The sequence below is a fragment of the Solanum verrucosum genome, unplaced genomic scaffold (assembly GCF_900185275.1).
Source record: "Solanum verrucosum unplaced genomic scaffold, falcon-dt-bn FXZP01000097.1, whole genome shotgun sequence".
Taxonomy (NCBI): Eukaryota; Viridiplantae; Streptophyta; class Magnoliopsida; order Solanales; family Solanaceae; genus Solanum; species Solanum verrucosum.
Window position 1 is genome coordinate 1,092,371 of NW_026020256.1, and position 15,098 is coordinate 1,107,468.

A 15,098-nucleotide genomic window follows, 5' to 3' on the forward strand; every position below is an offset into this window, starting at 1 on the left:
CATGTTTAAGACTACAAGATTAAACAACATTTTGATACATTTGATAATAACTTTAATTTAGAACCACATAATTTTTTTTAAGTGTGTGTGATACCATCGTACCAATTTTTTTTTTTTTTTTTTTTTTTTTTGAAGAGAATCAAGGATCCGAACAGTCCTGACTCCTATAAATTAAGGACCATTTTGATAATTTCTTTGTAAAATTAGATTTAAACAGAACCAAAGAAGCATAGTGGTAGGACTTGGGAGAAAGGTTTGTCAGCTTGAAAAAAAGCTATACTTTACTCTTCCTTTTTGAGTTGTGTTTCTTTGTGTGATCTAATGCTTTTCTCAATTTGAGAGAGAGGAGAAGAAGAAGAGACCATCTTTCTTCCCAAAAAAACTAGCAGCATTGCAGTTTGCTTTTCGGTCCTTGTGTCGGTAAAGCCTTTTTTGTAATTGGGCAAGTGGATTTCTTAATTGCGTATAGCTGTCTACACGTACACTACCCCACTTTATACTGCCAGTGTCCGTGAGCCTCACAGCATTATTTGCAATTTTGGTGTTCTCCACACTTTGTTTGAACTATTTTACCCAATACTGTTTCTTTCCATCCGAATAACTGAAATTGCGTCCTCTGTTAAAGGTCTACATGCACGGCTTAAGCCGGCTAGGCAATGGCGTGTCTCCGCCATCCTCCCCTCGTTTCCGTCATGCCCGGAATAAGAACACTGATCTATCTGCTAGTTTCACCAGTGGTAATTGTCAAGTAAAGCTGCAGAATTTTGCAGAGAAGTTAGGTTTTATGATAGTATCTGCTGTTTATAGGCGAAGAGGGGTGTTACTTTTTGCTCCCTTGTTGTATATATCTGGAATGTTGTTATATATGGGTGCTTTAGGCTTTGATGCATCTCGTACAAGTGGTGGGGGAACCGGGCTGGATCCAATTGGATCAGTTTACAGGAGCCCACAGGTTTTTGAAAAGCTCTGGCCATTAATGGAGGCTGAGAACAATGGAAGCTCTAATTTGGTAATCTACTTACAATTTCTTCTCTTTCACTTCCCAGGTTTTCTTTTAGTGTGATTAAATTTCTGATATGATGTTTGTTACATGTAAGTTGGCTTGTTTGGTTAGATTCTGGAACCACAATTTTGAACATGAAATCTTAGAAAGGTAACTTGTGAACTTTAATCATGAGAATAAATTTGAGGTGTAATGAGCTTTTAGTGGCACATATCCCCTATTAGATATTCTGTCTATTTTGTATATTGCCTTACTGCTTTAGCGTTGAAAGTATAAGTTGAATTGGTTCTAATGTACTAGCTTAGTTGTATTTATGATTAAAAATGTACTAGCTTAGTTGTATTTATGATTAAAAATGTACTAGCTTAGTTGTAATAGTAGCTTAAGATATTGTTCAGGTTGTTATTAAATTAATGACTGTGAGTTAGTTACAGGTTAGTGAGTTGGTTAGATGATTAGTATATAAATAGCTCTTGTGTTAGTTTCATTGAGTCAGTATAGTATCCATTTGAGCTCTCTGGAAAAACGCCTACGCAATTCAAATATGAGAAAGTAGTCACTAAAAAGATGCACGGTGCTACAAAAATTAGATTATGAGAAAATAGTCACCGGTAGGATGCACGGTGCTTCACAAATCAGATATGAGAAAGTAGTCATTAGAAAGCTGCACGATGCTATACAAATCAGATATGAGAAAGTAGTCACCAGAAAGATGCACAGTGCTATGCAAATCAGATATGAGAAAGTAGTCACCAGAAAGATGCATGATGCTATGCAAAGTAGTCACCAGAAAGATGCATAGTGCTATGCAAATAAGATATGAGAAAGTAGTCACCAGAAAGATGCATGATGCTATGAAAACACTGACAGATATGGGGTTGACACAAAACAAACATAGAAAGTCATCAAAAATTGATGAACGGTACCCTTCGGGGTGGCCAACTGGTTTGGGCTTGGGACTTCCATGTTGGAGGTCTCAAGTTTGAAACCCCTTGCCAGCGTAAGCAAGGGGTTTGCCTTTTAGGTCGAGCTTGTCGCACTGGATTTGCCTAGTGCGGGTTACCTCTCGTATGTGGTTTGCGAGCTACCATAAGAGAGGGGGTTTTACCCTATGCGCACCCAGAGGGTAGCGGATGCGGGTTTTCCTTATCATAAAAAAATTGACGCACAATGACCTGTTTGATTGAGTTTTCTCCCCCTAAATATGGGGTTCATGCATATATCATTGGCCTTATTTTTTGTAACATAACTATTGGCCAAATGAATGACATACATGGGTCAAAGTTGTCCGCCAGCTGCAGAAACTCTTTGATTCTCTATTAGGATCGTAGAAGCTCTACCGTGTGAGAAATATATGAGAAAATATTATTGATCTGTGTATCTACATTATTATATTGAGATCCTATTTAAAGACACTACATTAGACTTCTTTTCCAACTAGGACACTACGTTACAATCCTTTTCCAAGTAGGATTTTATTTACTAATCTTTTTCCAATTAGTCCCATTCCTATTCTAACAAGATGATAATTTGATCCTTAATGGAGTAAAAATGATAATTTTTCTTGTTCTTTCTTTTTGTCTTCCTACAATTTATTTCACATAGTTCTTTTTGCAGTGTGTGTATGGAATATCACTTTTGAGTTTGTATGTATTCTCTAAATAGTTGTTTTGCAATTGTCTTTTTGGTGAATATTTGTTATGGAAGTTCATAGCACTAACCCGAAAGTTTGTTTGGTGTGAACTATGCAGTTAACAAATGTGTGGAATCCTAAGTTGCATCAAGTTTGGAAGCCTTGTATTGCCCATACTGTTTCTCAAGAAGGTTTTCATTTTTTTCAGCCAGTAGCAATGCTCCTATTATTTGTTTATTTTTCTTGCAGTTAGTGTTAAATTCTCTGAACTTTTATATTGATGCAAAGCAGTATACTTCCTTAGTCTCAAAGTAAGATTGCTAATGTTTGAAATTGCCCAATTACTGCTTTCAAGAGTTAAAGATGGTTAGCTACCATGCCAAGAACATATCAAGAAAGTATCTCTGGTCTTCTTTATCCAGTTCTAACAAACTCTCCCATCTGCCCTTTCAGCTCCATAAAGGAATTAAAGAAATCTAAATAGGAAACTATTTGGATTTCTTTGATTTGCTAGGGCATATAGGACAGCCTAGTGGTGGCAAAATGAGCCCATATTTTGTTAACTTGCCCAACCTGCCCATTTTTCAATGGGTTGGGTGAGTGATATTTTGTACGGGTAAAATTTGGGTTTCAACCCATATTTAGCCCATGGAAATATGGGTAAGTAGGGGTAAAATATGGGAAAACATGGATTTGCTACATTTGTGAATAATTTTCCTCATCAAAGTTCTATTTTTCACTATCGCTACTTTCTGTATCTGGTACCATAATTATGTTTTTCTCTTTCTTCTATCTGTTATACATGATTAAAAATGTTGTGGAATGAATATGATGTGAATTACTTTCTTGTTTGGGTTTTAAAATATCAAAGGAAGAATTCATATTTTGGCGTTAATAGGAAGTTGAGCACTTGAACAGTACATATGCATGAAAGTCAATTTTAATGGATATATGCATTCAAAGTACTTCTGCCAAAGATCTATTACGAATGGCCCAAAAAAGATTTAAACTTTTCTCTCAGGCACTAATATCGAGATGATTGTCTAGATTGATATTTCTTTCTTTCTTCTCCGGTGATCCTTCTGATCACCGGAAGCTACCTCTCCTTTCCTTCTCTTTTCCCTCCTAAATTTTTTCTAGAACTAACCCTCGATGGACGACACTATATACTTCGCAGTTGGATTTAAATCCTACGATATCACACGAACACCCGGAACAGCAGGTGATTGGTATGACTGGACAGAAAGAAGCAGGAACTTCGTCACAAGAACAACCTTCAACGCCAAAGCATTGGAATGGATCTCTCAGACTCTACGGGAGGCCTCAAAAACAAAGGGGAATACGGTGCGAAGATGGAAGAAAAAGGATGCTTTCTCAGAGATTTATTGTGCCAGAAATTACAACAAGTATGGAAGGTACATTAGCTTGATAAACATCAAAGGCAGAAGAAGGGCAGTTATTATCATCCCTGAAATGACTCTCAACTCAGGATGGTCAGGAATTGCAGAAAAGATTGAGAGATTTATCAGCAGCCATAAACACGTGGGGAACCGAGGAGTACATAGGTTGGTGGATAAGAGTATACCGTATGCAGAAATTCTAAAGAGCATTAAATGGGCAAACAAGGGGAATATTGGTTCTAGGGAAGAGGGAATACTCAAGAGGGGAGATAGAATATGCATTAATGATAATGCAAACTCATACAGTGAAGTTTTAAAGAAGAGTTTAGTGGGAAAATTTGTATACAGTAAAGGTGAAGCCCCAACCCTTGTAGATATCAGAAGGTGGACAAATGACCTTTGGAAGCAGACTTATGGCTTGAATATTTACGAGATGGGAAACGATTACTTCTTATTTGAGTTCTCCTCCATGATCACGGCAGAACAAGTAGTTGAAGGTAATTGGAGTTGGAGGAACTCTCCAGTGCTTTTCCAATGGTGGAATCCGACGATATGTACATCATTGGAGACAGAGAGAGCTAGAACAACATGGGTCAAAATCGTTGGTATGCCCCTTCAGTTTTGGTCCCACGGGGTGTTCAAAGCCATCGGTGATTTCTGCGGAGGATGGGTCGAAACAGAGGAGGAAACACAACTACGAAATCACCTAAAATGGGCGAGAATCAAGGTCGAAGGTGATGGCACCAAAGTACCTAAAGAGGTCACGATAGACGATGGAAACCTCCAATTCACAATGCAAATCTGGACTGAAAGTCCTGCAAGGGTGTTCGCCGGAGAAGAACAGAGCCAAAAAATCTCTTCGAAAGTGGATATTACCCAGCGGTCCAAAATATTTGTACCAAAGGATCATGAGTTGCATCGTACTTTGGACAGTGATATGTCAGCCACAGCTGGACAACCACGTGCAAATACAGAGACACGTGAGGAGGGTTCCAAGTTTAAATTAATGGGCCAAGACCGACCTGTAGGTCATGACCCAACAATTAACTTGGGCCTCAATTGTAAAGGTGGGCCGTTCATAATCCCTCAGACAAAGGAGAAAGCATGTGAGGGTCACGTGACTTTTAATGAAAGGGCAAAGGAGGGCCTGACTAATCTTAAGACCCTGGCTACGCAATTCCTCGAAGCTTTTAGTTCCTGGGAATCATCGTCAGTGGTAAACTTGGTTGAACAGACACCAATTTCCAAATAGAGAGAGGCATACGACATCCAACAGGGGGTAATGGCCCAAAACAGATTAGATAAAAATCTGGGAAAGCAATTACAAGAGGTTGGGGAAGACTCAAAGTCGCCGGAAAATTTCGAAGTTGGACACAGTATGCAGATACAACAGATTCATGATGTCGAACCAGTGTCTACCAATATGCCTGAAATTCGGCAAGATCAAGAGGGTGAGGCATCACAATGGATCAATGCCCATATCATGGAACTGAGTGCCGCATATGGGGTTGCTTTCGAAGGATTTAGGGAAGAAACACATGCCCTACTGATGAGATTAGATGAGAGAAAGGCAGCACTGGAAAAAATCTGCAGTCCTGTCTGAACCAAGAAGTGGAGGGATCCAGAACAAAAGGGAGAGTCTTGAGTTTGACTTTCAAATGAAGGTAAAATTACTATCTTGGAATGTAAGGGGGATTAACAATATTTCTACAAGAAATCTTGTTAAAAGTGCTATGCTCAAGTGGAAAGCAGATGTTTACTGCTTCCAGGAAACAAAGGTGAATAAAGATGTGGATAGCTTTGCCAAACATCTATGGCCCAGCAGGTGGATGCGTTGTGGGTATTTGGAAGCTGATGGAAACAAGGGGGGGATCTTGATTATGTGGGATCGCAGGGCAGTTTTCAATCACCTATAAATTCGAAGCAGTGCATAATTCTTTTAATTGGTTTCTCACTGGTGTATATGCTCCTCACATTAGAAGTGAGAAGCTAGAGTGCTGGGAAGAAGTAGCAGCGGTTAAAGAATTATGTGAAGGACCTTGGGTGACGTGTGGCGATTTTAACACAGTCAGAACTATGGCAGAAAGGAGAGGCTGTAGCAGAACCACTAATGTAATGACCGACTTCTCCAAGTGGATAGATGAAATGGAGCTACATGATCCTCATCTATGCGGGGGAAACTTCACATGGTTCAGAGGGCCAAATCATCACAGTGCCGCTAGATTAGACAGATTTCTTTATTCAGTAGAATGGGAGGAGTTTTTCAAGAACATTAAACAGATGGTCATGCCTAGAGTGACGTCTGATCACTGTCCTATTTTGCTACAATGTGGTGACTGGGGAAAACAGAAACCCTACTTCAAGTTCGAGAATTGGTGGCTTGAGATAGAGGGTTTCCGAGAACAATTACAGGAATGGTGGGATGAATTTGAAGTGATGGGATGCCCTGATTATATACTTAGCATGAAGCTAAAGATGCTCAAGCCAAAAATCAAGGAATGGAGCAAGCGAGTCTGTGGTGAACTAGGAACCAAGAAGAACAACCTATTAGCTGAATTGGCTGATATTGATCTGGCTCAAGATACCAGGAACCTAAACGAAGACGAAATGATGGTAAGGGCAACTGTCCTAGTAGAACTGGAAAAGCTGGCAGAAAATGAGGAAGCTAGGTGGAGACAAAAATCTAGAGTTCTATGGCTAAAACAAGGCGACAACAACACAAATTTTTTTCAGAGAATGGCAACAGCACACAAGAGATACAATGCTATTGACAAACTGTTAGTCAGAGGGGAGGAAATCAAAGATCCAGAATAAATCAAAATTAGCATGATTGAGTTCTATAAGAACTTATACACTGAACCAGAAGGTTGGAGGCCAGCTTTCGCAATTGCAAATTGCCCCAGAATCTCCCAGGAAGATCAAGAGTGGCTGCATAGGCCATTTACTGAAGCTGAGGTACTGGGTATCTTCAAACAGTGTGATGGTGACAAAGCCCCCGGCCCAGATGGCTTTACAATGCGCTTCTACAAGGAATGTTGGCCGACCTTGAAAGAAGACCTGATGCAAACAATACATAATTTTCACCAGAACGAGTTTTTTTGAGAAGTCTTTCAATGCTACCTTTGTAGCACTTATTCCCAAGAAGCATGGAGCAGAAGAGCTAAAAGACTTCAGACCAATAAGTCTAATTGGTGGAGTCTACAAAATCATAGCCAAGCTTATCACTGAGAGATTGAAGACAGTTATGGGAACTCTAGTGGACGAACATCAGATGGCATTCTTGAAGGGCAGACAAATAATGGATGCGACCCTTCTGGCAAATGAGTTGGTGGACTCGAGGGTGAAACAAAATAAACCAGGAGTGCTTTGCAAGCTCGACATTGAGAAGGCCTACGACCATGTGAATTGGGATTTCCTCCTCAAAGTATTGAAAGATATGGGGTTTGGCGACAAAAGGGTCAACTGGATTAAATTCTGCATATCCACTGTGAAATTTTCACTTATAATTAATGGTAATCCAGAGGGTTTCTTTCAATCACAGAGAGGTCTGCGACAAGGCGACCCCATGTCACCTTTTCTGTTCATTCTAGTTATGGAAGGCCTAAACTCCATGATTAGGAAAGCAAGGGAGAATGGATGGATTAGAGGTTTTTGTGCTAACATAAATATGAACAATGCTATGGAGGTATCCCATCTACTGTATGCAGATGACTCCCTTGTATTTTGTGATGCAGAAGTTACACAAATAAGGCACCTGAGAGCTATCCTAACAATCTTTGAGGGCATTTCGGGACTTCATGTCAACTGGCACAAAAGCTGCCTCTATCCAGTGAACCAAGTCCCTAATATGCAGACCCTAACTGAGAATCTAGGATGCCAAGTGGCCTCCCTTCCTACTAAATACCTAGGAATGCCTCTTGGAGCAAAAAATAAAGAGCTAGAAGTGTGGTGTGAGGTTCTGGAAAGAAGTGAGAGGAAATTAGCAAGATGGAAAAGCCAGTATCTATCTTTGGGTGGCAGGCTGACTCTTATAAAATCAGTCATGGACAGCCAACCTACCTATATGATGAGTCTATTCCCACTACCAGGTAACATAGAGAAGAAAATCAACAAGGCTAGAAGAGCTTTCCTATGGCAGGGCAACAAGGAGAAGAAGGGGTACAATCTAGTAAAATGGGATAAGGTGATCCTTAACAAAAAACAGGGTGGGATGGGCATTAAGAAGCTAGGTGCACAGAATGAAAGTCTACTGAAGAAATGGTTATGGAGATTCTGTTGTGAAGATGTGGCACTATGGAGGAGATTCATTTCACAAAAATATGGGCTCCAGAATAGTTGGACCACTGAGGAGGTGACTGGTACTTTTGGATGCTCCGTGTGGAAAACAATTAGAAGACTGTGGCCCTCTTTCATTAACAACCTGAAGTACAGAATTATGGATGGGGAGAAGACAAGTTTCTGGAATGAATTGTGGATCGGGGAAGAGGTTCTGAGGACTACCTTTCCTGATCTATACATCTTGAGCTTGCAACAGATGGATAAGGTGGCACAAGTATGGAGTCCTCAAGGGTGGAACTTGATTTTTAGGAGGGCCATGAATGATTGGGAAATAAATAGAGTAGCTGATTTGCTGCAGACTCTAAATGCTTTCCCAGGAGTAAGTGTAGGTTCTGATTTGCCAATTTGGAAACTACATAGCAAGGGGTCTTTTACCGTGAAATCATGTTATTGGAGTTTGAACTTCAGCCAGACAATAACAGCAAAATGGCCTTGGAAACTGATTTGGAAGGTTAAAATACCACACAAAATCTCATGTTTCAGCTGGCTGGTGGTCAGGAGAGCCTGTTTAACACACGAAGTACTACAGAGAAGAGGTATTCACATTTGCTCTAGGTGTTTTATGTGTGAGCAAGAGGCAGAGATAAATAGTCACTTGTTCATTCATTGCAAAACAGCTGTAAATCTGTGGAACATGTTCTTCTGTTTACTTGGGATAAGTTGGGTAATGCCCAGGACCTCCTTTGATATGTTGAAAAGCTGGGAAGGAGTTGGTAGAAGGGGATCACAAGAAGATTGGTGGAGAAGTATCCCAGCATGTGTTTGGTGGACTTTATGGAAAGAGAGAAATGAAAGATGTTTTGAAGGAAAAGCTAGCTGTTTCCAGAAGATCAAGACGAAGAGTATAAGTCTTTTGTATTTTTGGTGTAAACATGATATAGTGGGGGAAATAGATAGTTTAGTTGATTTCAAAAGACAATTGTAAAGCCTCCTATCTAGTCTTTTAATCTCGATGAAGCCCTTAGGGGTTGTAAATCCCCCATCAGCTTTTGATTGATGGGTTTTTTGGTGTGAATACACAGTTACTATTATAAAAAAAAATGTACTTCTGCCAACTATCATGTGTGGTTAGGTGTTACTTGCAAAGATATAAATAAAATTCTATGCTAACAAATCCATTTATGAAAAGTTTTTGATTACTACCTAGTATTAGGTATTTCAGACCGAACTATCGGTTTCTTCTCTGCTTCTAGGGATGGCTATGGGTGGAGTGGTTGTGGGGGGGAAACCCGCGTAGACTTTAACCCGTCCCCCATGGCAAAAATTTCTATTTTCAACCCGCCCCACCTGGCCTCGTATAATTGCCCCACCTGGCCTCGTATAATTTTCTAGTTTTTTGTTAGATGACTTTGGTAGTAAAATATGATATTCATAAATAGAAAAAAAGCATTGTCTTGCTAAGTCGTTTTAATTAATTTATATTGTTATTGTAATTCTTTATTAAAACAAAGTTATTTTCTTTCACAGATGAAGCTTATATACAGTTTCTTTTTCCAGTTTCCCTCAATCTCTAGGCAATTTCCATTCTTTTTCTCCTCTGTTTTGCAGCATTTTGCTTTCTCAACCCCCCTCCCTTCCCCCGATAGTACTTTGAATAAGGTGTTAAATAAACATGCTTAGCTCAGTATATAATTTAGAGAAACTGTTAACTAATATAACAATAGTTTCTTACTAACCACTCTGATGTTGAGCACAACCAGTGATTTATTTATTACTATTCCTAGCAGATTCTAGCTAATCAGATATATTAATAATTCTTTAATGCTATATATAATTAGTTAAATCAACTGCCCTTAATTCCTAATAAAATGCAACTAGAATCTCTTCTATAATTTGAGCAGAAGATAAAGTTTTTCTCCTGTAAGTGTCAGTTCCGAAGTGTGAAGGGAGAAAACTTGCACCCTGCCTTGCACCCGCATAAAACCATACTTGCCCTGCGCCGCATAAGGCAAAGCCGCCCCGTTGCCATCCCTATCCCTTCTTCTTTTACTTTTTTTTTTCTTCTTCTTAGTTGTTGTACAGTAGTATTTTTCGAATTTATAGCAATTGAAAAATAGTGTTTTGAAGAAATTGAGAAATTTGAAATATAAAAAGTGAGATTAATCAAATGGGTTTTGAAAAAAAATGAAAAATCACTATTATTGCAAAATGGATTTTTTATATTTGCTGTTCTTTTGACAAATTAGTGATTGGGATTTGTTCTTTATGATATATAAAATGTATGTTTCAAATTTGAGCTTATTTGAATAGATTTTTTTTTTTTGATGACAAAAAATTAAACGCTAACATATTTGAATAGATTTTGGTTCTTGAATTGTTGAAATTCGCAGAACAGTTTTATTTAGAATTTCGACTTTCGGCTTAAGGAGATAAATTTGGGTTAGGACCCAAACCATATTTTACCCAACAGGTTTTTTACCCGTTGTAATATGGGTGGGTTGCAACACAACCCATTTTTGTCAAATCCATTTTCAACCCACCCATTTGCCACCACTAGGTCTTTGGCTGCCCTTGTTGAATATCCAAAATCAACTTATCCTTATGGCCTTGTTAAAGAGATTCTGAATTATTAATGTCTAGTAATGGATATTATTTTTGTGCTTCAAGGTTTTGCAGAACTGCCAAAGTCGAATGGCTACCTCATAATTGAAGCAAATGGTGGATTGAACCAACAAAGGTTATCGGTATGTTCTTTAGATATATTTTGGTCTGTTGGATTGCCATCTTGAGAGAATTTGTGAACGCAGCCCAAATTTGGTTAACTTTTTTTTCTTTTTCCTCTTGTTTAGTGACTGCATAATTTTGTTGCTCTGAAATCCGTTTTAGTGGCAAAATTTAATTTGTTCACATGCACACTACAGATTAGATAAATGTTGTATTTAAATAATTTTAGTTTAGCCCATTTCAGTTGTTCACTAAGGGCAATTCAAATAGTTAAAGTACCCTTCAATAAGAGGTAGCAGCGAAGGTTCCTAACTGACTTCTATGCTCCAATATTATATCTAAAAATTCTTTATTAGCTTGAAAAAGTTTGTACAAAGACTGCAGTTTTATTGTTCTGAAGGAACTATTATAAAAAGAAAGCAAAAGGTGAACACAACCGACCAACTATTCCTAATAGAATAAGAGGAAATGAAAGAAAAACAAGCTGAATTGTGAGTTGATGAGAGAGAGTAAGAGAAATGCTTCTTGCTCCTTATCAAAAAGTAGGAGATGTCTTTTTGTAGAATTTAGTAGGAGGAAACAATAATTCTCATTCATATGTTGCTTTACAGTCTGATACAGTAGTTTTAGGAAAACTATACACAATAATAAGGAAACTAATGTCTAAGCTTGAGGGATTCTATTTTTGAACTCAAGGGATGAGTTTCCTGAAACACCGACAACAACAAAAACAACTACTCCGCCTCAATCCCAAGTTCCCTAAAATATCAAGTTCCTATAATCAAGGATCCTGATAAATTAGGAACAGTCTTATGTGAAAAACCTTAACAAGTAAATGTAAAAGATTACAGTAGATTCTTGACACTCCCCAAAGCTGGTACATAGATATCTATCATGTCCAACCTGTTAATTAGAGATTCAGAACTCGGCTTACGCAATCCTTTAATGAGAATGTCTGTAAGTTGATGTGATGTTTATTAAATGGCATAGAGGAATTTGCCTCCTTAATATGATCTTGGACAATCCTCACCTTTTGAGCTAACTTTTGGGTTTGAGTTAGGTCCAAAGTCTATTTCTTTATGGGGCAAGTACATACATAACCATTTGGCTGAAATAGTGACAACCAGATGACCACATAAAATCAGAAGACATATTGTAGCCAAAATGTATATCATATACTATATATACACTTATTATATACTTCATATATACATTTGTTATACACTTCATATTGCACAGTGTGTATGTTATACACTTTTCATACATTATATATCCATATTATATACTTCTTTATCAGAACCCACCGTTGTCTCTGTAATCCTCCACACCCATTTTCTGGAAAAAATTGTGTGTATTTAATGTATAATCAACATATACTCCTTGCATAATATACACACCTTAATTATACACATATTATACTGTTATAATACACTGTTTACACAATGTATAAATGAGGACAAACTTGGTTGGAAAAAATATATTCTCCAGTAGTGACGATCTGGTTAATTTTCAGTTAGATCTAAAAGTTTAAAGTGTGTTTCCAGAGAGATTCATGATGGTGTGAACATGTGAGGAACAAAGAAGATAAAGAAAAGAGGATGTGAGTTGAGATTCTTACCTATGTTGCATTTTTAAACCGTTGGTCGTCGATAATGAGCTTTCTAGCTCCACTATCAGATCCATCTCCCTCATAGTTTTCTTGGCTGAAAAACCTTCAATTCCGATGGTCCATTTTTTGGTTATTTCGAGATCTTCTTAGTTATTGTATTGTCTCGGTATTCTCTGGCGATAACCGTGGTAGAGCCCTACCTATTTTAAAATCTCAAATATGTTTTTGCTTTGGTTTACTTCGATCGATGTCAACTCTAGGGTGACAAGCATGGAAAAAGGAGAGATAGAGATCACAATGGAGATGGGGGTGATGACCGGTGGGAACAAATAGCCCAGTGCTCTAAGATATCAAGCTGTTATATATCAAATACTGACAGGATATCACAGAGGATTGGTTCATTCCTTAAAAAAGCACTCCTTAGGCCTATATGATACCCACATGGTATAATATCATATACTGACAAGGAATCGTAAAAGACAGGTTCATTCCTTCTAAAGGTCATGGAGTTTTGAATGGATGAGCACCAAATGGATTTTCTAAATGGATATGGATACAACAATCTTGGCAAATGAATTAGTGGACTGTACGGTGAAACATAATCTACCATGAGTCTTATGCAAGCTAGACATTGAAAAGGCCTATGACCATGTTAATTGGTCCTTCCTCCTAAAGATTCTGAGAGATATGGGTTTTGGGAACAAATGGATCAACTAGGTTAATTTCTGTACATCTATTGTGAAGTTCTACCTTATCGTTAATCTCAATCCTGAAGGTGTTTTCCAGTCACAAAGAGATTTGAGACAAGGCCACCCCATGTCACCATTCCTGTTTATCTTAGCTATGGAGGGTCTCAACTCCATGATCAGGAAAGCAAGTGAGAATTGGTGGTTGCACGGTTTCTGTTCAAATGCAAATAGGGGGGACGCATTGGAGATCTCACACCTGCTATATGCAAATACCTCCTTGTTTTTTTTTTTTTTTGGAGTAGAAGTAAATAAAATTAGACACTTGAGGGCCATTTTAACCATTTTGAGGGAGTATCAGGACTCCATGTCAATTGGCACAAAAGTTGGTTATACACCATTAACCAGGTTGTTAATATGCAGGTACTTGGTAAGAATCTAGGATGCCAAGTGGCCTCTCTCCCAGCATAAACCTTGGAATGCCTCCTAGTGCAAAGAACAAAGACGTGGAAGTTTGGAGTGAAGTTCTAGAAAGATGTGAGAGAAAGCTAACAAGATGGAAAAGCCAGTATCTATCCTTGGGACCCAAGGCTGAGTAACTCTCATCAAATCAGTGATGGATGCATTCCCTACATATATTATGAGCTTATTCCCAATAACAAGTAGTATAGAGAAGAAAACCAACAAATCAAGAAGAGTTTTCCTTTGTCAGGGCAATAAAGAGAAGCTTGGATATAATTTTGTTCAATGGGATGTAGTGACACTACGCAAAATTTAGGGTGGTCTGGGTATAAAGAAGTTGAGTGTGCAGAATGCCAGGATGCTGAAGAAGTGGCTATGGAGGTTTTGTAGTGAAGATTTGACTTTGTGGAGGAGATTCATATCTCATAAATACGGTCTCCAAATCAGTTGGATGACTGAAGAAGCAAATGGCACCTTTGGACTATGTTGTTCGGACTCTTCAAAAATGTCAACACGTGTGTGTCAGATTCTCCAAAGGTAGAGTATATTTGGAAAATCCGACATGGGTGCGACATCAAAAGTGAAGAGTCTGTGCAACTTTGCCTTTGGATGCTGTATCTGGAACACAATCAGAAGATTGTGGCGATCCTTTATCCCCAACCTATCCTTAAGGATTGGTGATGGGTGAAAATCAGTTTTTGGAATTAGTTCTGGTTAGGGGAAGAAAATTTGAAGAACATGCTGTCAGACCTTAATATTTTGATGGCCGCTGAGGCACAAGTGTGGAGCCCTCAAGGTTGGGATTTAATTTTTTAGGAGGGTTTTGAATGATTGGGAGATTGGTAGAGTGGCAGGTTTACTATAGATACTAAATGCATTCCCAGGTGTCACTAAAGGTCCTGATATTCCAATCTCGAAAATGCACAGAAAAGGGACATTTTGTCTGAAGTCTTTACTGGAGCTTAAACTCTAGTCAGACAATGTAAATGAAATGACCTTGGAAACTAATTTGGAAAATCAAGATTCCTCACAAGGTCTCAGGTTTCACTTGGTTGGCAATTAGGAAAGCATGTTCCCCATGAAGTGTTAGAAAGAAGAGGTATACAGATTTGCTCAAGGTGTTACATGTGTGGGAAAGAGGCAGAAGTTGACCGTCACTTATTCTTACACTGCAGAGCAACTGTAAATTTGTGGGACATGTTCTTATGTATACTTGGGGTTTACTGGATAATGACCAGGACTACTTTAGACATGCTGAGACAGTGGGAAGTAGTGGGCAGAATAAGAAGATTCAAAGAGGACA

The 15,098-nt window shown here is 38.5% G+C and overlaps 1 protein-coding gene across 4 annotated transcripts in view; it reads left to right on the forward strand.

Moving 5' to 3' along the window:
* The first annotated feature begins 295 nt into the window (after positions 1-295).
* The window catches only part of LOC125833261 (O-fucosyltransferase 9), a 43,049-nt gene continuing 28,246 nt past the window's right edge, over positions 296-15,098 (forward strand). For 3 of the 4 annotated variants that reach the window (XR_007443296.1, XR_007443298.1, XM_049512408.1), the window contains exons 1-3: positions 296-1,009; positions 2,755-2,827; positions 10,982-11,058. Coding sequence is in view for 1 of the 4 variants with exons in the window: in XM_049512408.1 (XP_049368365.1) it covers positions 632-1,009; positions 2,755-2,827; positions 10,982-11,058 (528 nt within the window). In the remaining 3 variants the exon portion in view is untranslated. The remainder of the gene's footprint in view (positions 1,010-2,754; positions 2,828-10,981; positions 11,059-15,098) is intronic. The other variant, XR_007443297.1, reaches the window with a different exon arrangement.